We start from the raw sequence: 23,415 nt of genomic DNA on the forward strand, positions 1-23,415 counted from the left end.
TGTCCCTTGGTTGTTTGATGCCCAATGAAGCTTCAGGCTCCATCCTCAGGATTGATATTATCAATGTCACAAGACTTTCATAGTGCAGACAACTAAGAGAGGAGAAGACACAGGCATGGAATTCATGGGAATGGAGCCATCAGACCAAAAGTCCCAAAGCATAGACTCATTATTGAATATTATATACCCCTAGAGGCTCAATGCACAGAGTTCATCCTTACCCAGTTTGGACTAATTTATCCTAATAACTAAGGACTTGCTAATATTAGTGAAGGAAGAAGAAGAAGAAGAAGAAGAAGAAGAAGAAGAAGAAGAAGAAGAGGAGGAGGAGGAGAATCAATGACCANAGGAGGAGGAGGAGGAGGAGGAGGAGGAGGAGGAGGAGAATCAATGACCATGAAAGAATTTGGACTCCTCTACTAATGAGTAAGCTCATGCATAATATTTATTCATTTCTTTCATTTCTTTTTTTTCAAATACCAGTGTGCCTTTTATTGTCATTGTTTGTAACTGTCAAATATGTGGAACAAAAAATTGACCATTTAAATCACTGTTAACTATCCAGTTCAGTGGCATGAATTACACTCATGTGGTTGTGCAACCATCACTACCATCCATCTCCAGAAATTTCTTATCTTCACAAACTGAAAATGTACCCATTTTAAAATCTCCCCTTCCTGTTTTCCACCAGTTGTAGCAACTACTATTCTATTATGAAATGTGATAATTAGTCATTAAACTATAAAAATTTATATATCCAAGGAGGTAGAATCTACAGATCTAGATATTTGGCTTTGTTGCCTTTTCCAAATAAGATTCTAAATGGATGTCAGAGGTCGTGAGATTAGACTGATCTGCTGTGGATCCTCCTCAGTAAGCTTTTGATGTCCCTGTTCCTCAGGCTACAGATGAAGGGGTTTTGCATAGGGCTGACCACAGTGTACATATTTGAGGCCACTGTGTTGTTTTGGGTGACTGTGACACAGCTGATCCAAGGTCACTCCAATGCCTGTCCCATAAAAAAAGCAAACAACTGACAGATGAGATCCACAGGTGGAGAAGGCTCTGTACTTCCCACCTCTTGATGGGATTCTCATAATAGAAGAAATAATTTTACAGTAAGAGAAGAAAATTCCAGAGATAGGAAAAAAACAGACATGGCACCAACAAAATAGATGACTATGTTATTGGTGAAAGTGTCAGAATAGGCCAGATTAAGAACTTGAGAAGGATCACAGAAGAAATTGGAAATTTCTACATCTTTGAAGTGGGTAGATTACAAGGCAATCAAATTATGCAGTTGGGAGTCTAAAAGGCTAAATAAAAAAGACACCAAAACTAAGAGGGCACAGAGGCGAGGGTTCATAATGACTGAATAGTGCAGGGGTGACAGATGGCCACAAACTGATCATAGGCCATCACAGTCAGCAGCATACCATCCATACATCCAAAAATGATCAAAAAAAAAAATATCTGAGTCAGGCAGCCCACATAGGAGATGACTCTGCTGTGAGTTAGGATGTTCATAATCATCTTTGGGACCTTGGTGGAGACGAAACCGATGTCAGCCAGGGACAGGTTAGAGAGGAAGAAGTACATGGGGGTGTGGAGGTGGGAGTCAGAGCTGATAGCCAGGATAATGAGCAGGTTCCCAAGTACTGTGACCAAGTACATGGATAGGAACAGTCCAAGGAGAATGGGCTGCAGTCCAAGATAATCCGAGAGGCCCATGAGATGAAATTCTGAGATACGTGTTAGATTTTGTAGTTCTATATTGTTTGGACAGCTTTTGAAAATGAAAAGTTAGAGAAAATTAAATAAATATCTCATCTGGTATTGTGTCTATATTTTGGACAATGCAATATACAATATAAAGATCTTATACCTCTTATACAAACCTCATATTTGACCATAAACATTTGACCATAAATCCCATATCCTGTTTTTTTTTTTTTTTTTTTGGTGTGTGAGTGTGTGTGTGTGTGTGTGTGAGATACCAGGGATTGAACCCAGAGGAGTTTAACTGCTGAGTCACATCCCCAGCTGTTTTGGGTTTTTTTATTTTTATTTTTATTACAGACAGGGTCTCCCTGAGTTGCATAGGGCCTCACTAAGTTGCTGAGGCTGGGTTTGAACTCACAATTCTCCTGCTTCAGACTCCGAGTCACTGGGATTACAGGAGTACGCCATTCCTCAAACACTTCATTTTTACATAAAATACAACCAACTCTTTTCAGATTTAAAAAAAAAAAACACGATGTTTACAGCAGCACAGTTCACAATAGGTAAGATATGGAGCCAATCTAGGTACGCTTCAACAGATGAATGGATAAAGAAATTACTCAGCCATAAGGAGAAGGACTTTATGACCTTTGCAAGTAAATGGATAGATCTGGGAACTATCATGTAAGTGAAATAAGCCAATCCCAAAAAACCAAAGGTCGAATGTTTTTGCTGATATGTGGAAGCTAAACCACAATAAAGTCGGGGAGAAGAAGAGAAGTTTAATAGATTAGACAAAGGGGAATGAAGGGAAAGGAGGAGGGACAGGAATAAGAAAGACAGTGCAATCAATCTAACATAATTTTCCTATGTATACATATGAAAATACCTAAGTGAATCTCACCATCATGTATACCCACAAGGATGGGGTCCTAATTAGAATAAGCTATATTCCATCCATCTTTAAATAATTATATCATAATGGATTCTACTGTCATAACTGAAAAGAACCAATAAAAATAAATTCATAAATAAATAAATAAAATGGAAAACAAAAATACCCTTCCTTCATTGAGAAAAAAAAAATCATTCTAATTAAAGGTAATTGAAAAACAGTCAAACAGATTATTTTATTCTAAGATAATGATATGAATTTCCTGGATGCAGAATATTTATAAAAACTCTGTGAGAGCTAAGACCATGTTATTGGAATTCAAATAAAGTTGAAAGTTCATAATCTCACTTTTATTTGCCAGTTAAATTCATGGATTTGCATAATTCTTTCACATTAACATTTCATTCTTTCACAGAAAGAGGTTTTCATTCAAATACTTAGATTATCTTTTTTAAATCATTTTATAACCCTAACCTTGGCTTTAGTGGACTTCAAATTTTGATTAATATGCACATAATCATGAAGCATCACTGATCACACACTAGCATACAGTGCATGTGTCAATAATTCAACAATAACGAATTTAAAAAACACTTCTGAAATGTTTTGTTTTATACAGTGTTATCTGTATCAACCCCATATAAATATAAGCAAACATCTTATACATAAGAACACTTTTGCTATTTTCTATTTTGGCAGGGTTTTTTGTTTTTAGGTTTTGCTCTTTATTTGTTGTTGTTGTTGTTGTTATTTGGTTTTGCTTTGTTTATTTGTATTCCATAGTGTCCTGGTAATATCAGTTCTTTTTATCATAAATCCTATTATTTACAAATAAAGAATTTAGCACCTCAAGATATGTCTCCATCAGGTTTGAAACTCAGCATTCTTAACCTCGTTAAAAGAATTTCATGCTAAGCCTTCCCATGAAGGCAAGATTCATTGACTAGTACCATGAGGGAGAGGCCTACAGAAGCTAGAATTAGTATAGGAGAAAAACAGAACTTTGAGAATTCCTGGACCCTATCCCAGAATCAAAACATAAACTTAGTCCTCTAAACTGAAACTTTGCATATTGATATCATCCCAACTGACATGGTTGCCCCAGTGATGAGGAAACAATGATGCTGACAGTTCCTCCTCTTTTTACCATCTCCCACAGAACTTATTGGGCAGTACTGCATTTCTGCTGGGGCATTACCAAGGAGTATGGATCCAGTGCTCCTCTCCTGCTTAGTGTGTGATGAACCCTCAGGCTCTGTCCTCAGGACTTGAAAAATGGCTCAAGTTTATGAAGATGCCAATGAAGACAGTAGACAATGCTGTGGAGCCACTACAATGGAACTAGCAAAGTAAAGGGCTAGAAGCACAGGGTATAATTAGTTCAGTTGTGCAACCTTGGAGGCTCAATGCACAAAGTGCCTAATTATCCAATAGGTCCATGATAATGCAATCTCTGAGGACTTGTTAATATTAAAGGAAACAGAAAAAGAGAAAAGTAAAAGTACTTGGTCAGACTTCCAAGTTGTTGGATCTTTATGTAAAACTCAGACTACTTTTCTTCACTATAACAATCAAATATGGGATTTGGTATCTGTCAATACATTGTATCAATCTGAAAATATATGGAGAATTAGATTTCTTGTTTCAAGAATCTCACACTATTTCCATTCCTATATGTCTCTAAGGAGAACTTCATATTTCAATTTATTTTTCCCTTTGCTTGGTTTGGTACTTTATGTACTGAAGATATATGGGTTTTTTACTAGTCCAACTGAATCTTGGTTCTTTTTTCTCTAATGAAAATATATTGATACATTATAAAACCACTGATAGTTACATAGGTTTTTGATAATATACTGTATTTAAATACTCCAGGAGCAGGGCTTGGGCTGTAGTTCAGTGGCAGAGTGCTTGCCTAGCATGTATTTGATCCTTAGAACCACATAAAACAAATAAAGATACCTGTTGATCTAGATCTACAAAAAAAACTTAATAAAATTAAATAAATAAACAAATACTCTAGGAGCAGCAGGAGGAAACTATATTTTAATATTAATTTCTCTTTTTTAACCAATACATAATAATTGTACATATTTAAAATGCCATGTAATATTTGGAATCAGGTATACATTATGTAATGTCAAATCATAGTGAACATATCTCTTCAAACATCTGTCATTTCTTTATGGTGAAAACATTTAAAATTCTTTCCTGTAACTTTAAAAATTACAGTATATATTTTATTTGCTATTCTCAAACTAGAAAACTCTGTAATTAATCCTTCCCCATCACTCCCTCCTAATCTTCAAGGCCTCTGATAACTATCATGCTACTATCAACTTCTGAGACCACCTTTCTGAATGATATCAGGTGGTGCTTGTCTTCAGAGTCTGGCTTATTTAATGTCTTCCCCTTCCATCCATTTTGTCTCAAATGGTAGAATGGCATCCTTTTATGGCTGAATAGTATTCATCGTGTGTATGTCCAACATTTTCTGTATCCATTCATCCATTGATGGACAGTTAGGTTATTTCCATTCCTTGGCTAGTATGAATTGTGCATCAGTAACAATGGGAGTTCAAATGTCTCTTCAACAGATGTATTTCATTACCTTTGGGTACATACACAGCAAATGGATTGCAGAATAATATGGTGGTTCTATTTTTAATTTTTTTAGGAAAACTCCTTGTGTTTTCCACAGTAGAAAGCCTGATGCTTTTCTTTCTGTTCTTCCCATCACTTCTTCCATGTTCTCATTGCTGAAAGGGAGTCGCTAGGTTCAAGCCATACATCATGGAAGTCACACAAGGGCATAAGAACAAGGAGGTAAGGTCATTGGGAGTATCTTAGCCCCTGCCCACCTCATCTTCTATCAGAACATTGGGCTTGATACAAAGAAAAGTTTAATGCATACATAATGGATATGGGACAAAGTATGCTGTTTAGCTGTACATTGATAAATTATAAAAGGAATAAATAAATTATTTTGAGGGGATCCCAAATGGCAGATATATAGAGATAGATATGAGAGAAGAAGCTGAGTATATTCAGATATTTAGAATACCTGGTCTGTACAAAATGTATTACTAAACCAAAGTCATTTCATATTAGATGGAGGGATAAAATACTAGGGTTATATCCAAGGATGAATTTACAGCACATGACAAATGAACACCAAAGATAGTTATATTTGCATACCAAAATGCTTATTTTCACTTCCCCCTCCCATGATAAGTATCCTTGAACAAAAAAGAAACACTAAAACTTTTTTCATTCTATATTGGATGTTCACTTGAGAGTTTTCTGACCATATACTTTTATACACTTGGAGACTTTTTTTCTAGAAAGGAAAGAGTTGATAAATCAACCATTTATTCTATGAGATAATATTGGACATACTATCGGTAGAGGAGAATAGATCCCGTTATTCATATTTTTTTCAGAGGAACCACAAAAGTTTTATTTTAACTCCATGTTTACAAAAAATAATGATTCATACATGAACTGGGTTTTCACTGGGTTTAATACATTAAAATGACATAATCCAACCCTACTCATGCATTACTTTCAGAGATACAGCACAACTGGAAATAGAGTTGCCATCACGGGGGACATTTCTAAAAAGCAAATTCCTATGGGTGCTCCTGAGCCCTCAAAATAATAATAATAGTAGTAAAAACAAAAGTAACCGACACCACAGTTCTCTAAGAATGGCTGTGTTCTGCACACTGTGGAAAAATAATAAAAATAGCCTTCTAGAGTTTCAATATGCTTCATAACATGGATTTCATCTCCCTTAGTTTGCTTGCTGCCTTCTGAGATCACTTGATTAAAAGCCTGTTTTCATTGCTTCTGTACTAATTGCTGTTGGTCTTTGTAGGCTACATGTTTTAAGCTTCTGTAAAGAACTTTACAAGTTATTTGATGTAATTTAATTTTTTACTGAATGTTCTTCAAAGAATTTTATAAACAATACAACATTTTAAAAGAGTTTTCAAATTCTCTTGTTGTTAAACAATATTGTTGCTTTTTCCAACTTTATCTATAAATTATCTAATTCCAGGTAAATTTAAGAGGGATCCAAGAACTGGCATTCTTCTAATAAAGCCAACCACACAGAAAATAAGCCCCTGAACAAGTTAAAGAATCCATAATTTTCAAAGATCCTGCCTCTCAAAGGCCAACCAATAAGAACTACAAATACATCACCTAGGAAAAATCCTGTAGCTCTCATTTTATGTTTTTGGGAAATGAATCTGAATGTTCTTTCTAAACTGATTATAAAAGCCTAGCCAGTCACAAACAAAACATTTCCAATAGCCAGTAGTACTTTGTCAAAAAAAGATAATCATTCCAAACAACAGGAAAAACTGTTAATCCCATTTCAATTTTCTGGGTGTCTGTAAAGGAGATCATGGTTGTAGTGGAGAGGGCAGTGGAGGCAGCACTGAGAAATGCCCAGTGTGGAAAGCTGCGTAGGGAGAAAAGAAGGCAGGAAGCAGCCCAGGAGAGCTGTCACATCTTCCGGAAACATCCACTGTTCATAATTTTAAACCATACATTTCTCTCAAAAGTTGAGAAATTAGAGAACAGGGCATGGAGACACACACCTAAAATCCCAGCAAAAATGGAGGCTAAGGCAAAATCACAAGTTTAAGGATATCCCGGCAATTTAGTGAGGCCCTAGCAATTTAGCCAGAACCTGTCTCCAAATAAAAAGGGCTGGGGATGTTGCTCAGTGATTAAGCATCTCTGGGTTCAATCCCTGGTACCAGAAAAATAAAGAGTTGAGAAATTAATCTATGGAAAGTCTAGTGGTCCTGGGAAGAAGTACCATATTGAATATGCATGTAAAAATATCTTAAGTTTCTCCTCTGAAACAGTGGATAATTTGCTTGATGTTATATAAGGTAAAAGTGTGCCTATCTCTGTCCTACTGTATAAGACTTTGGATATATAGATAAATGACATTCAGTTTATGCTTTAAACTGCTTAAGTCTAAAGAATTCTCAGTGACATTTCTTAAATTCCCTCTATGAACACAGAATAAATTTCATAGGTCTCTGAGCAAAAACTTTGCATTTTAGACCCATTCAAAATAGCCATTCCAATGACCTTGCTGATCCTCAATTTGAGAAAGCAATACTCCCAATAGTATCTCCAGCATCTCTGTGTGCCTCCCAACACTCACTCACTGAACTAGGCTTCCTTCCTAATGGGGTGGTCTTGCTAATATGGCTACTGAAATTCATTCCCTCTTCACATATGAAGAGCAGTGAGAACTGAGGATCTTCCCTCATGAATGACAGGACTCATTCCACAGAATCAGGAAGGGGCCTCCTAATACAGATGACTCTGGAAAGAGTTAGAGGTGTGATTTCCACTGAACCGGAACCAGAATTCTGAAAAGCTGAAAGAACAGGTTGATATTTACTGTTGTATGGTCTTAAGCATGCTGTGTGATCAAGAGTGCTCTTGATGTTGTTCTGTAGGCACCACAAGATTATGGATCTATCCCTCTTCTTTCCAGCAAGTTACACAACCCATCAAATCACCATGTTCTTATCCAAACTTTCCTGTCACATGGGAAGAAGTAGCTCTGTATTTTATATCTCAGCAGATACCACCATGTAGCTCCTTTCCATGTAGTATGGAAAAAATGACCCTAGTTTCTCTCCTACTAGCAGGATTCCTCCAATGATGTCTCAATACACTGCAATCATTCTGTGTTCAAATTCAACACATGTTCTCATAGATTCTTATTTTTGCTTATGAAGTAATTGCTCATTTCACTCCAGAATTTTTTTTCTTCTGTCTTTTTATGGGTGTTACCAGCAAACGAAGTCTTTCTTTTTATTTTAAATAATTTATTTATTTCTTCTACTCTAGGATCCAGTTGAAGTGCACATGTTGCATTTAGTTATCATGACTCATTGAACTTCAGTCTGGGACAGTTCTTCAGCCTTTATCTTTCACAACCCTGACATTTTTAGTCAGAGTTTATTTTAAAAGGATGTCCATAAATCTGAGCTGTGAAAATATTTTATACTATAATTTTTGTAGGGTCTTACACCTTTCAGAATTAAACACACACACACACACACATACACACACACACACACACACACACACACAAGACACACTGGGAAAGAAATTAAATGAACCCAGAAGCAGTACATTTCAAGAAGCAGTGATTAGCAAAAACATCAGCAGACAAGGCCTGTTTAGCAGATATGGACTGTCTTAAATAATTATTTTCTCCTGATTATAAAAGCAGAAAACAAGCATTAAAGGCCTCTCACCTGTTAATCGCCTGCACTTTCTCCCATCCTAGGAAGAAGGCCATCACCAGATTAAAAGCCCCACTACATCACAAAGTGCTCATTTGCAGGTGCCATTTAATGAAATAAACTTTTAGCCATAGAAACATCAATGAAGTAGTAAGTGCCAAACCTTAATTCCTCCACAGAGACACTAAATTAACAACATATATGGACCAAGTTGCCTTTGTGAGAACTCCAAGAACTAGTTAAGAGATATTAGCACATCATGGAAACACAAATTCAGGAAGAGGTGAATAAAAATGGACAAGAAATGTTGCTGTATTTGCCATCGAGGACCTACACCCTCCCAAAAGCAGCATGGCACAATCAGGAGAAAATTCCCAAGTTCTGCCTTGAAACAAGAATAAGAAGGTGGAATAGTCATGTAAAGATGTATCTTTCTAGTAGGTTTATGCCTTGCCTGACTTAGAGCACTAAAGAGAAAGATACACAGAAAAATGTTAAGGCTCATACATTACCAGAGAGACTGTAGTACCACAAACAGATGACAGGTGGGTCAAGAGATGATGGGCTCTGAGAACAAAGGCAAAATGGTGAAAATTACACAAACAAGCCCAGAGAAAATTCATTTTCTGAAAATGTTTGAGAATTTCTAGGCTTTTTTATTGGCAGGGCAATGGGACGGGGAGAGCCTCTGCGGATTAAATCCAGGTCCTCCCATATGCTGGGCAAATGCTCTATCACTGAGCTACATCCCCAGCCCTAAAATTTCTATTAGTCTGTGGTGAAAGTCTTCCACTACATGAAATCAATCCATAAAAACTGTGAGAAGTAGCTATTTTCTCAAAAGCCAAAAACTCAACAAAGAGAACAAGGCATGCAAAAAATATGGAAACATGGCCCAACCAGAGAAATAAATTAAATATTCATAAACTTACTGTGAAATATTCTTTAAAGAAATTAGATCTATGATTTATCTGACATAAAATAGAAACCATCCACCTGAAGGATAGTCAGTAAGCTAAAAAAGAACACAGACAACAAATTTGGGGAAGCAATGCATGAACAAAATGAGAATATTAGCAAACACCTATAAATTATTAAAAAGCAACTAAAATTTTGGAGTTGGAGAATCAATAAGTAAATTGAAATATTTGATAGTGTCATAATAGACTCAATCAACCAGAGGTACATAATCAATAAGCTTAGGAACTCATTATTTGAAATTATTGAATCAGTGAAGCAAAATAAAAAGGAACAAATAAAAGTGAAGAGATCCTAAGGATTTTATGGGAAACTATTAAGCTGAATTTTTTGCATTAGGGGAATTTCAGAAAGGGAATAGGGTGGAAGAGATAGAGATTCAACTTTTAAAATAATGATTGAAATTTTAAATTTCTCAAATTTGAAGAATAGACATACATATCCAAACACTAAATAAAATCTGATAAATCCAAAGACACCCATAATGAGATATATTACACTCAAATCATCAAAAGTCACAAAGTTCAAACAATGGCAGCATCAAGGAAAAGCAATTAAACATGTACAAGGAAAATCCTAAAGGATTATCAGCAGATTTCTTAGTAAAATCCTTGGGCATCTTAAAAAGTCTCAAGCTCAAGCCACATACCAGTTCAATAAATCAAAATCTCTGGTGGTGAGACTCAGGCATCAATGTTTTAAAAGATCCCTTAGTGCTTCCCATAAAGGCAATCTGGAGGACCAGTGATACACATCCTAATAGATAACCTGCACAAATAAATTTTTTATAAATGCAAAATTTATATGGTAAAGACACAGAAGCTACTGAAAAATATATTTATTACAAGAAATTTTAAGTATATAGATTCTTGGATAATCAATAATAAAGTACAGAAGGTTGCATAAGTATAATAAAATTCAGAAATGCATGAGTAAGCTGTACAAAGAATACAGAAACTCCCACAGTTTCACTAAAGACAATTTTTTTTAAAAAGCAATATTTAGATATGATAGGAGGAGAAATGAAAAACACAAGAGCTTAAAAATGATGTGATGAAGGAGATGAATTTTGCAGGCCAGGATGTTTAGTTTTGTTGCCTTTGCAGACCAGCACTGCAAATAGATAACACAAATCCTGAGACTAGACTATTTTTCTGAAAAGCCTCCACATAGCCCTCTTGACGTCCTTGTTTCTAAGGCTGTATATGAAAGGGTTAAGCATAGGGGTGACTACAGTGTATGCTACTGAGGCCACTGCACCCTTCCTAGGAGAAAGTGAGACAGCTGAACTGAGATACACCCCAAGGCCTGTCCCATAAAATAAGCAAACAACTGACAGGTGAGACCCACATGTAGAGAAAGCTTTATATTTCCCACTTGATGATGGAACTCTCAGAATAGAGGAAACTATTTTATAGTAAGAGAAGAAGATTCCTGAGATAGGAAGAAAACCAGAGATGGCACCAACAAAATACATGACTATGTTATTGGTAAATGTATCAGAACAGGCAAGGTTGAGGAGCTGAGAAGGGTCACAGAAGAAATGAGAAATCTCCACATTCTTGAAGTAGGTAAGTTGTAACACCGTTGAATTATGCAGCTGGGAGACCAAAAGGCTGATGAGAACTGACAACAAAACCAATGAGCCACAAAGGCGAGGGTGCATAATGACCTGGTAGTGTAGTGAATGGCAAATGGCTACAAACCTGTCATAGGCCATTACAGTTAGAAGCAGACTATCCAAACATCCAAAAAGCATAAAAAAAGACATCTGAGTCAGGCAGCCTGCATAGGAGATGACTCTGTTATGTGTTTGGATGTCCACAATCATCTTTGGGACCATGGTAGAGGTGAAACTGATGTCAGCCAAGGACAGGTTGGCGAGGGAGAAGTACATGGGGGTGTGAAAGTGGGAGTCAGAGCTGACAGCCAGGATGATGAGCAGGTTCCCAAGCACTGTGATGAGGTACATGGACAGGAACAGTCCAAAGAGGAGGGGCTGCAGCTCTGGATCCTCTGAGAGGCCCATGAGATGGAATTCTGAAACACGTGTTACATTTTGTGATTCTATATTGGAGAGAAACCTTTTGAGAAGGAAAAATAGGTTGAAAAAAGTAAATAAGCAAACCGGTACACAGCACTGTCTATTATTTTGGGTTAAAGCAATTCACTAGTAAAGTCCTTTTGTTTGAGGACCATATACCCTCAGCAATATTTCTTAGTTATGACACTCCCAAACATCTTAGAACTCTGTCATCCTTTATTTTTGTGGTATTCATCTTTTTCTATACACATCAATCTTAGAGACACTCAACTGAAGTATATTTTAAAAGCAAAAACATTAGAGATAAATATGTAATTATGATAAAATATTATTTTAAGAAAAAAACAAAGATAAATATCCTTTCACCTTTAAGAAAAAGATCATTCTAATTAAAAGAAAGTAAAAACTATTTTATTCAAATGTAATGCAAGAAATTCTCTTGTTATATAATATTTATAAGCTCTATAAGTGCTAAAACCAAAGTATCTGGATTCTAACTCACAACCAAATATTCATAATCATAAAACATTTTTATGTGCCAGTTATCGTCATGGATTTTCATCCTTTTTTGGCCTTCTGACTTTGCTTCTTTATGGAACTAAGTGCTCACTCAAAACTGTAGGATGTATGTTTTTAATTCTTCTCTAATATAACATCTAACCTTGGCCTGATATACTTCAAATTTTGACAAACATGCTTTGATTAAATATACCAAATCATACAGCATCATCAATCTCATAGATGTCATCATGTATAATAATATCCAAATCATTAAATACATAATAATTAGCATTTAAGAAATATTTTCAAATAATTCTCATTTTATTCAGTATTAACTTATCAATCCCATGCAATCTCAAGGAAACATCTGGTATTTCATAATTCTTTGTGTTCTCTCACTCTCTTTTAATTTTGTGATGGCTGGTTAAAATACATAAAGGGATTTCTTTTATTTCATTGACAAAATATAGTCATGTGTTCGGGGGGTATAGAGTGATATTAAGATATGGTTACAAAGTAACTGGATCAAGTTTAAATGAATTTCTAATCTTAAGCATTTGGAAATGTTGTGTCCTCATGAAATCCAACCTCCTTGCTTATGTTTGAGGAATTTAGGTCCATGGGTGAACCAAACCCAGGCCTGACACATAGCCTACTTATGCCTAATTAACAGCTGTTCACTTGAATCTTTCCTGATACAGAAATTTCAGTTCTCTTTCACCAGATCCCTGAGGGCAACTGTAGTCCTCATTTCTCTGAAGTAGGTAAGTTGTAACACCGTTGAATTATGCAGCTGGGAGACAAAAGGCTGATGAGAACTGACAACAAAACCAATGAGCCACAAAGGCATATCACAGTATGATTTAATTTTAGAGAAAATACAAAAGGAAAAAAAGAATAGACAGGTGAATGTAATACCTGGAGAGTTTCCACACTGTAAAATGAAAATCATAGCTGAACTTAACTTACAGTGGTGTGTTTAAGAAATTGGGTGAAATGAAACAAAGTGCTTAGACCAGTGGTCATCAATATTAATTGATCATTATATTTTCCTATGGGTATTTAAAATATACTGATGCTCTGCCATAGCTTAGAATGAATTAAATAATTATCTCTGTATTTAGGGTTTTTAGTGGTCCAGGACCAAGAATCAATGTCTCAGAATACTGCCACACACTAGAAAATGTTCTATTAATAGTATATATGTTATTATCATGATTAACACTTACTAACTGTATTTAAAATATAAACAATTCAATATTTGCCTCAGAACTTCTATTTAAAAAAGATCTGAAATATTACCAATAAAATCTGAGTTTTCCTATATCCATGCATAATCCCATTCTTTTATACATCTGTCCCCAAAATGCAAACACTGTCAGGAATTTGATAAGTATATTTTGTCCATGATTTTCTAACATTAGTATTGATTTGCTTATGCGTAATTCTCTAGAAAATCTAGGTAACCAATATACTACTCTATATTACATCTAACATTTTAATAAAATACTGAATTAAAGTATTTCTGTGAAGTACATATATTCAGATATAACATTTCAATGCATAACATTGCCTGAAGATTGGATTTCATTTTATTTTTTAATTTCTCATGACAACAATCCTATGAAAATTCTCACACTTCTCTTATCACACAAGTGAGAATTTGCATATGATGTGTGCCTGCAGGATAGCTGTTTTGAGTTGTAAAAAAAGATGTCTATTCAATTTTTACTATTTATTGCCTACATTTGTTTTTCCAATAGAAAAAATCAGGTGCTATCAAATACTTTCTTTTATTAAGATATCAAATGAAGCAAAGCTCAGTGGCACACACCTGTAATCCCAGTAACTCAGAAGGCTGAGGTAGGAGGATCACAAATTCAAAGCCAGCCTCAACAAGTGAGGCCCTAAGGAACTTAGTGAGACCCTGTCTCTAAATAAAAATATAAAAGCACCCCTGGGTTTATTCCCCAGTACAAAAACAATACAACAACAAAAAAAGGTATCAAATAAGAAATATTCTTGAAGTCTGTCTAATATAATCACTCTCTGAGAGTTCCATGTGAAAATTCTCATCTTATATAGGAAATAATATTTCCATGTCTCAGATATCCAAACTTGGTTGTAAAACTGCATTATTATTCATTTTAAAAATTACATACTTATGTCAGAAATGCCTCTATAAACCACAGTACATACTGCCACTTCTCAGATGAACTCACCGAATTGCAAGAGAAAGAATCAATGCTTCTGCCTTGTTTTGTTCATCTGTGCTCGAGGAGGTTTTACAAGAAAAACTCTAATTTGGCTCTCATGAGGAAACAAAGTCCTGAAAGTACAGTCAATAGACCACAGTCTGAGTCCAATTTCTTTTTCTAACACTCACACTGTAGTACGTATAAAGAACTCTCCCCTTCTCTGTACTAGCTTTCCTTATCTGGAAATGGGGAGAATAATACTAAACTCTAGAGATGTACAGTGCCTAAACTTAATAAATATTTGTTCATTATTTTGTAAAAGAATTTGAATCATCATTGGAATTTATTCCAGGCTTATTCATAAAATACAATCCTATACAGTTTTTATTCCCTTTTGTTGTTTATATGTTACAGAAGACAAGTCTCTCAGGTCTCAGGCACTGGAGCCCAAGAGAATTGAAATAGAAAGTTCTATTCCTTTCAAGTAAAAGAACAATAATGTTTTTTACCTGGAAGTGATCATTGTAGATAAAATTAAATAAACTATATAGAGTCAGGCACTTGGGAAAGTTTAATAAAGATTCATGACATCATCATTATAGTCATCTTTGTTCTTATCTTCATCCTGACCTTCATGATCATTTTAGAGCACATAAGAGACAGTTTAGAGAGATCCATTTCTTGTGATAATAAAAGAGATACCCACCAAAGCTAGAGCTAGTGTGGAAAGAGAACAGAACTCCTCTCAGTCATGGATCCTGACCAGAACCAAGACTATAAACTAGAATAATGGTCACAGAGGGTGGGAAGGGAAGGGAGAAGTGGGAAAGAGGGAGATTGGATAACAGGTACTAAAATACAGTTAGCTAGGAGGAATAAATTTTAGTGTTCTATAGCACCGAAGGGTAGGCAAAGTTTACAGCAATGTATTATATATTTTATAAAGAACTAGAAGAGAGGCATTTGAATGTTCCCAACACAAAGAAATAAGAAATGTTTAAGGAGATATAAATGCTAATTATCCTGGTTTGATCATGAAATATTATATACATGTATCAAATTATCACACTGTGCTCCATAAACATATATAAAATTATTATGTCAATTAATTTTTAATTTAATTTTTTATTTCATAGGCCTCTGAGTTAAAACTTTGTATTTGGGGGGCCTCCTATCTGGATACTCCAACTTCTTGTCTGGGTAATGAGGAACTGATGCTCTCAGTCCCTTTTGGAATTATTTTCTTCCACCACACTCACCAGTCAGTGCTGCCACTATGCTGGGGCATAACCAAGGAGTGACAATCCATTGCCTCTCCTCTGCCTGGTAAGTGGTGAGTAATCAGGCTCCATCCTCAGAATTGGCAGGAGGACAGACTCAAGCATGGACCTCCAATGTAGACAATGACTCTGGAAAGAGGAGACACACAGAACCAACTGGACTGGGACCAAGAAGCTGCAGGACATAGGCCAATTGTTTATAGTTGTATGGGTGGGTCTGAGAGCTCCAGAGGCAGAGGTCATAATTAGCTAAATTGGTTCATGTAATGCTAATCTCTGAAGACTCGTTAATATTAATGGAACAGAAGCATAGGGAAAGTTGGCTACTCCCCTCTTATAACTCTGAAGCTTCATAAATCTCAAACTCACTTTTTAAGTTTAAACAAAATGAAGAGTTTAATCTCATTAAAAGCATGCAAATTACCAAGAAATTTCGAGAAAATTAGATGGGTATTGAGAATCAGATTGCATATCAGATAGCATAATTATCTCAAGTTAATACTTTTGCCTCTAGAATGAACTGACAGAGGTGTCTCAAATCTCCAACAATAATCACATTATTAGACTTCAAGTGTTCAAATCCCCCTTGCAAACACAGCCCATAAAGCAGGACATTCCATGGGACTACTCCTAGTAGCTGAGGACAAAGAGCAGACTCTCTTGGGTAAGGCTAAATTTTCACTACACACATCACAACCTGGGCTTCAAACAAGACTCTCTTGGAGCAAAATGAGCATAGTTGTTGGAACATCTACCTTCAGCATACCTTTTATGTAACAAATAAACCCTATCAGTCTGAGTGTTCCTATCATTTGGAGAAGCCAGTATTAGGTTGAGATAGATTATTTTTAAAAAAATAACTAATCTGTGCTGGGTGTGGTGGCATACACCTATAACCCCAGTGACTCAGGAGGCTAAAGCAAACATTGCAAATTTGTGAGGGCCCTCAGCAATTTAATGAGACCCTGACTCAAAATAAAATTAAAAAGGTCTAGTGATGTAGCTTAATGGTAAAGTACCCTGAGTTCAAGCCCTAGTAACAAAAAAAAAAAACTAATCTGTCTAGTAAATACTTTATATACATTTTCATTTATTTGTGTTAATGTACTTACCCCTCCCCCTTAATTTAATGCTATATGTACCTGTAATACACTTGTGCAAAACTAACTTAGCTGAAAGTTAACTAAATTCAGTTCTAAGCATTCTAAATCCTGTGACTGAGGTAGTAATAGATTTCCTTCATTAAATAATCCATTTGTTCATTCCTATACCCTCATCTCGTTCTTTCTGTCTTTCCCCCTCCCCTCACTCCCTGCCCTGGCCCACTTTTATTTTTGTTCATACTTTTTCACCTTTGGAAGCGACATTAGTTTTCGTCAATATTCTGGTCCAGATTGCCAGCACTAATACTAGTCTAGCAAGTTCCTACCCTTAAGTCCACTTCCATTTATATGGGGGAAAGTTACACAGGTACAAAATTTGAGAGCTATCATGACTACTAGACAATAAGGGACAGTCACCATGAAACCTAACTTTGTCAGATGGGTGAACACAGGGTTCACCAACTCAAGCCCTAGGAATTCTGACACAGAGGCCTAAAGCTATGCCTTGGAATCACCCCTTCTTCTGGTGCCCAAGGTTTCAACTCTGGTCCTGCCTGGGCTACTGCATTGAGTAAGAAAAAGAAAGTTGAAATAATATGGAGAAGAATTATAGGTTTGTGCCAGCATTCTCTCCTTCCCTTCTCCTCTTCCCCAGATCCACAAGAAAAGCAGGTGAACCTATCTAGTTGGGAACAAACCTCAGTGTTGAATTTGAGCTCATACTCGCAAAGGCCCTTCATGCCTTTATCTCTGGCTATTTTAGACAACTCAAATTATTTCAATTGTCCATCCTACTTTTCTATTAGACCTACTGTACTTTAGGTAAGTGTCCCCCAAAGGCTCATAAAGTCCCCAGAGCAGCACCATTTGGAGGCAGTGGAATCTTTAAGCAGTGGGGTCTAATGAGAGGTCTTCAGAACGTGGGGCACATGCTCTCAGGGGATAATTTGACCCCAGACCCTTCTTCTTCTGTTTCACAACCATGAGGTGAATGGCTTTCCATGACCACATACCCCTGCCATAATATGCTACTTCCTACAGTCCCAAAAGCAACAGAACCAACTGATAATGGACTGAAACCTCCAACACTGTGAGCCAAAACCAACTTTTGCTCTTTATAAGTAGCTTGTAATTTGTTATAGTGATGGAAACCTAACACAAACTATTAGTCTGAGGATGAAAGTGTGTTTCTTGGTATGAGGAATGAGACACAGGGGTCCAAATTGGTGCCTTGTCATCTGTTCTAGTTCTTTTATGGTACTCTGAACATTCACTTTTACCATCTAGTAAGGAAAGCCCAGTCCAGAGATAAATTTCTATTCCTGTCAGGATCACTTATGTTTTACATTTGGACATAAATCCAACCCACCAGCCATGTGCAGGGCCTTCCTCCTAAGTATTCAGTCCCCTAGCCATATGCAGCCTCTTTCTCTCTTGTTGGCACATAGAATGTTCATATGGGCACTCTGTATCTCAGAGGTGCAAGAAAAATATGTCTACCTTCAGGTCATCTATACACTGCTGTTGCCCCGTTTTGGTCAGCTTTTTCACTACTGTGACTAAAAGACCCTATCAGAACAATTGTAAAAGAGGAAAAGTTTGAGGGCTCACAGTTTCAGAGGTCTCACTCCATAAACAGAAGTCTCACTTTCACAAGGCTCAAGGTGTGGCAGGACGTCATGGAGGAAGAGTGTGGCAGAGGGAAAAAGCTCACATGTTGATCAGGAAAGAGAGAGAGTCCACTCTTCAGATACAAAATATATATGCCATAGCCATGCCCCCAGTGAACCACTTCCTCCAGCCACACTCCACCTGCCTCTAGTTACTACTCACTTTAACCCATCAGGAATCAATTCACTGATAAGGTTAAAGCTTTGACCTAAACATTTCTCCTCCAAATCTTCTTCCATTGTCCCACACATGAGTTTTGGGGGACACCACATATAAATCATAACTTTCTTTTCCTGGTCCACAAAAGCTCACTCTCATCTGACAATGCAAAACACATATAGTAAATACACAAGAGTCCCCATAGTCTCAACTGTTCCAAGATTGCTCAAAGTTCAAGTCCGAAGTATTCTGAAGCTCAAGGCAATCTTGCATTGTAAACTCCTGTAATATTAAAAGCAATTTACAAGTATCCAATATATAAAGGTACACAGTAAACATAAAAAATAGGGGTATAGAAAGAAGGAAGGGACCAAAGCAAGACAAAAATCCAGCTGGACAAACAAATCCTGTAGTTCTGTGTTCATCCTCTGGAGTACATGTCATGATATCCTCTCCAAAGGGCTTGTATAGCTCCACCTCTGTGGCCTTGATGGCTGCAGTACAAGTAGCCTTTCTGTTTTCTTGCCTCTGCTCAATTCCTACAGCTTTCCTACATTTTTGGCATTTCTTAATCTCAGGGATCTCCACTGCAGCTTCAGCTTCCTCCTCAAATCTCCACACCTTGCCTTCTCAGGGAGCAACTTCAGGGAATCTGACCCTGCTACACTTTGTCTGGCTTCCAAGGCCTTCCTCTGAAATCTTGGCAGAAGACTCCATGACCCCCTAAATATAGCATCCTGCATTCCTGAGGAACTAGCACCATGAGATTGACACCAAGGTCTGCCACCATCTTGAGCAGTAGCCAAGCCTCTAGGGACCTGGATTATTATTCCAGCAGCCTATGAGTGTCTGGGTGGCTGAACACATTGAAAAAATTTCCTAGGCCCTCTTATGCAAGGATTCCCCACTGGTCCCTTCTCAAGAGAATTTTCACTTTTACTCCCTTGAGCCTGAGATGGGTGTGGTTTTGCCAGGTCCTGAGATGCCCTCAAGCCATCTTTCTTATTGTCTCTGGGCAAAATCTTTAGCATTTCTTTAGTGCTAGTGATATCTTTAACAACTACAACTTCCTTAGCCCCAGTTTTACTCCACCTTTCAAGTCCAAGTTTTTAAAATATTTCTGTTCTGCTTTATGCTCCTGAATATCACAATAAACTTGGCTAAAAGCCACCAGCAATACCTATGCCACTTCCTGTATGCCATGTTGCCTAGACATTTGTTCTGCCAGATTAATAAATCCATCACTTTTAAAATCAGCATCACAGAGAGTCTCAGGACACAGAACAAATAGCAGATAACTTCTTAGCTAGAACATAACAAGAATGACATCTAGTCTAACTATCAATAGAATCCTCTTTTTCCTCTAAGCCCTCTTGAGTCCTGTCTTCACTGTCCTATTGGCATTCTGGTCTTCTGAGCTCCCACCAGAATCAGCCATTAAGCTTTGCTTACAACAACCTAAAGCATTTCCAGCTTACACTGCTAAACATTTCAAAATTCCTCCCACCTATTCAAAATGTTCCAAAAACTGAGCAACCACACGGTAAGATTAGTCACAGAAAAGACCCCACTTCTATGTGCCAATTTCTGTTTTAGTCAGCTGTTTCACTGCTGTGACTAAAAGACCCCACCAGAAAAATTGTAAAGGAGGAAGAGTTTATTTGATGGCCCACAGTTTCAGAGACCTCAATTCATAGACAGTAGACACCATTTCTCAGGGCTCAAGGTGAGGCAGGACATCATAGAGGAAGAGTGTGGCAGAGGGAAGTAGCTCACATGGTGATCAGAAAACAGAGAGAGAAAGACTTCACTCTCCAGATGCAAAATATATACTCCATAGCCACATCCCTAGTGAACAACTTCCTCCAGCCACACCCCACCTCCCTCCAGTTACCACTCATTTAATCCCATCAATGTGGATTCACTGATAATGTTAAGTCTTTTACTCAATCATTTCTCCTCTAAGTTTTTTATTTAATTTCTAGTCTGTGCTCCACACAGCACTTTCATATAGATTTGTGCATACCAGTGTCCTGATTTCTTACATGACACTTTTTTTTTCTTTTGCAGTACTGGGTATTGAACCTAGGCATGTTATACCACTAAGCTACATCCCCATCCCTTTTTCATTTTTTATTGAGACAGGGTCTCACTAAGTTTTCTAGGCAGACCTCAAGTTTGTAACCCTCCTGCCTTAGCCTCCTGGGTAGCTGGGATTACAGATTTGCACTATCATGCCCAAAGTAGTAATCTCTTTTTGTCTACCCATATATTATATGCCTGAACATAGATTTTAGCTTTATGAGGGCAAGGATTTTTTTTCACTGCTATATTCTTAGCACCTAGAACAACCTGGTACACTATAGATATCCAATAAATATTGCAAAATGAATGAATTTAACAAAAACTAACAATGATTGTTGGTAAAAAAAAAATGAACTATTTAAAGTTTTATCCAAGAGTCTCTGAGTTGATACTTGAATGGTTGTATAGACCTATAGGAATGCAAACATCAAGTTGAGATATAGTGATGTAAAATGTAAAAGGAGGAGAGGTGGGGAATACAACTGAGGGTAACAGAGTGATCACCATAAAAGTTTCAGACAAAGTACTCACAGAGATATTTTGATTAAAGACAGAGAAACAGAGTGGGTGAGGGGTGAAAGCCTATATAATTTAGAGGCAGAATTTCTTGACGCAGAATTTCTTTTGCTGGTACTTTTGCCAGCTCAAGAGCCCAGGAACAGTATTCTTGTCACTGAACATAAAATGTTCTGCCAAGTAGTTTCTTCAGGGCCCTCTTAATGTCTGTGTTCCTCAAGCTATAGATAAAGGGGTTCAGCATGGGGGTGACCACAGTATACATCATGGAGGCCATAATGCCTTTCCAGGAAGATGATGATGCTTCAGAACTGAGGTATACACCAAGACCTGTCACATAGAATAAAGAAACCACAGATAGATGAGACCCACAGGTAGAAAAAGCTTTATATTTTCCATATGTTGATGGAATTCTCAGGATGGAAAAGACAATCCGGGTATAAGAGAAAAGGATCCCTGAAAAGGGAACAAATCCAAGAAGGCCAGTCACCATGTAGAGTATTATGTGATTGATCAGTGTGTCTGAACAAGCTAGCATGAGGGCCTGAGCAAGTTCACAGTAAAAGTGTCGAATTTCCCAATTGGTACAGAAGGATAGACGCAGCATCAACAGACTCTGGATCAGAGAATATGACAAGCTGATTAACCAGGATGTAAGAACCCGGAGGCCACACAGATGGGAGTTCATGATGACTGGATAGTGAAGGGGATGACAGATGGCTACAAACCGGTCATAAGCCATCACAGTGAGAAGGAAGGTATCCATGCCTCCAAAAACCATAAAAAAATACATCTGGGTGATGCAGCCTGCATAGGTGATGGATCTGCTCTGTGTCTGAATGTTCACCAGCATCTTTGGGACGGTTGTAGAGATGAAACCAATGTCAGCAAAAGACAGATTGAAGAGAAAGAAGTACATGGGCGTATGAAGATGGGAATCTGAGACAATGGCTATGATGATGAACAAGTTCCCAAGGAAGGTGACTATAAACATGGATAGGAACAATCCAAATAACATCAGTTGATGCTCTGAGTCTTGGAAAAATCCCAGCAGTATAAATTCTAAAGCATTTGTTTGATTTCCTAGTCCCATGTTGTTGACACATCAGCTAGACAATTAAAGAGAAAGAACATGAAATAGACACCAGACAGACTATCTTGGCTTCTTTATTTCTTGAGGTAAAAAATTGGGCATGAAATCTTTAATATTATAGAATCTAGAAAACCTACATTCTCTCATTCATTATAGGCAACATTTCATGATATTGACAAATCCATGTCTATTGGCCTATGGGAGACTCACCCATTCCCTTTGTCTCTGCCTTAGAATTAACTACAGAAAGTTAGAAGAAATTTTAGACCTTAGGGATAAAACAATCCACACCTGCTCCAATACACATGGGGCCCAGAGACCTAAAGAAAGGTCTGAGTTATCTTCCTTGTGTTTGGCAGGACTGGGACTCAGAGGAGGGTCAGATGACTCTGAGCAATAAGCAAATTTGAGAGGAGGGGAAAAATCTGAAAAAATATTTCAGGATGAGCAGGATGAGTAGGATTTCAGTTTCCAAAGGAAAGGAAGAAATAACAGAAGAGGAGGTCAGAAGGAAGGAAGGGAGAGAGGGAGAGAGGAAGGGAAGGAGGGAGGAAAAGAAATATTTTCAACAAATAATAAACCATGTTAACAAATGACTAGTAGGTAGTGTACCTGTGACCCTCAACATTCTACAGAAACAAGTGCTTTCTACACATTTGCTACATGCTATTATACAGGTGCTCTTCACCTATAATAAATCAACTGATTGGTCAAACAGTCAAGGAAAACATAATTATCAAGGTTTAAACCATTGCAATGCCATAAGACATGGAAAAGGTCACAAAGAGATGTGGGGATTTCGGTTTGGCCCTGGTTTTGATTTTTTATTTTGGTTTGGTTTTCATTTTGGTTTTGGGAGTTTGGGGGTGAGTAGTTGTTG

General features: G+C 37.1%; 2 protein-coding genes and 2 pseudogenes across 2 annotated transcripts; all 4 read right to left on the bottom strand.

Moving 5' to 3' along the window:
• Positions 1 to 879: 879 nt before the first annotated feature.
• LOC107133578 lies at positions 880 to 1,754 on the bottom strand (annotated as a pseudogene).
• A 3,741-nt stretch (positions 1,755 to 5,495) lies between these two features.
• Positions 5,496 to 7,033, bottom strand: LOC107133581 (annotated as a pseudogene).
• A 3,882-nt stretch (positions 7,034 to 10,915) lies between these two features.
• LOC107133580 (olfactory receptor 18) lies at positions 10,916 to 12,089 on the bottom strand. Its single transcript, XM_015475887.2, has one exon. The coding sequence runs from the start codon at positions 11,912 to 11,914 to the stop codon at positions 11,027 to 11,029; it is 888 nt and encodes a 295-aa protein (XP_015331373.1). The 5' UTR covers positions 11,915 to 12,089; the 3' UTR covers positions 10,916 to 11,026.
• A 9,014-nt stretch (positions 12,090 to 21,103) lies between these two features.
• LOC107133579 (olfactory receptor 7C1-like) lies at positions 21,104 to 23,270 on the bottom strand. The gene has a single exon (XM_015475886.2). It carries the CDS (start codon positions 22,533 to 22,535, stop codon positions 21,597 to 21,599), a length of 939 nt encoding a protein of 312 aa, XP_015331372.1. The 5' UTR covers positions 22,536 to 23,270; the 3' UTR covers positions 21,104 to 21,596.
• Between the last annotated feature and the right edge of the window lie 145 nt (positions 23,271 to 23,415).

Source organism: Marmota marmota, unplaced genomic scaffold (assembly GCF_001458135.2).
Source record: "Marmota marmota marmota unplaced genomic scaffold, marMar, whole genome shotgun sequence".
Classification (NCBI taxonomy): Eukaryota; Metazoa; Chordata; class Mammalia; order Rodentia; family Sciuridae; genus Marmota; species Marmota marmota.

What these genes read in the sequence shown, in the direction of transcription:
- LOC107133580 (XM_015475887.2), bottom strand. Translation starts at nt 11,914, where the DNA reads ATGGGCCTCTCAGAGGATCCAGAGCTGCAGCCCCTCCTCTTTGGACTG.
- LOC107133579 (XM_015475886.2), bottom strand. Translation starts at nt 22,535, where the DNA reads ATGGGACTAGGAAATCAAACAAATGCTTTAGAATTTATACTGCTGGGA.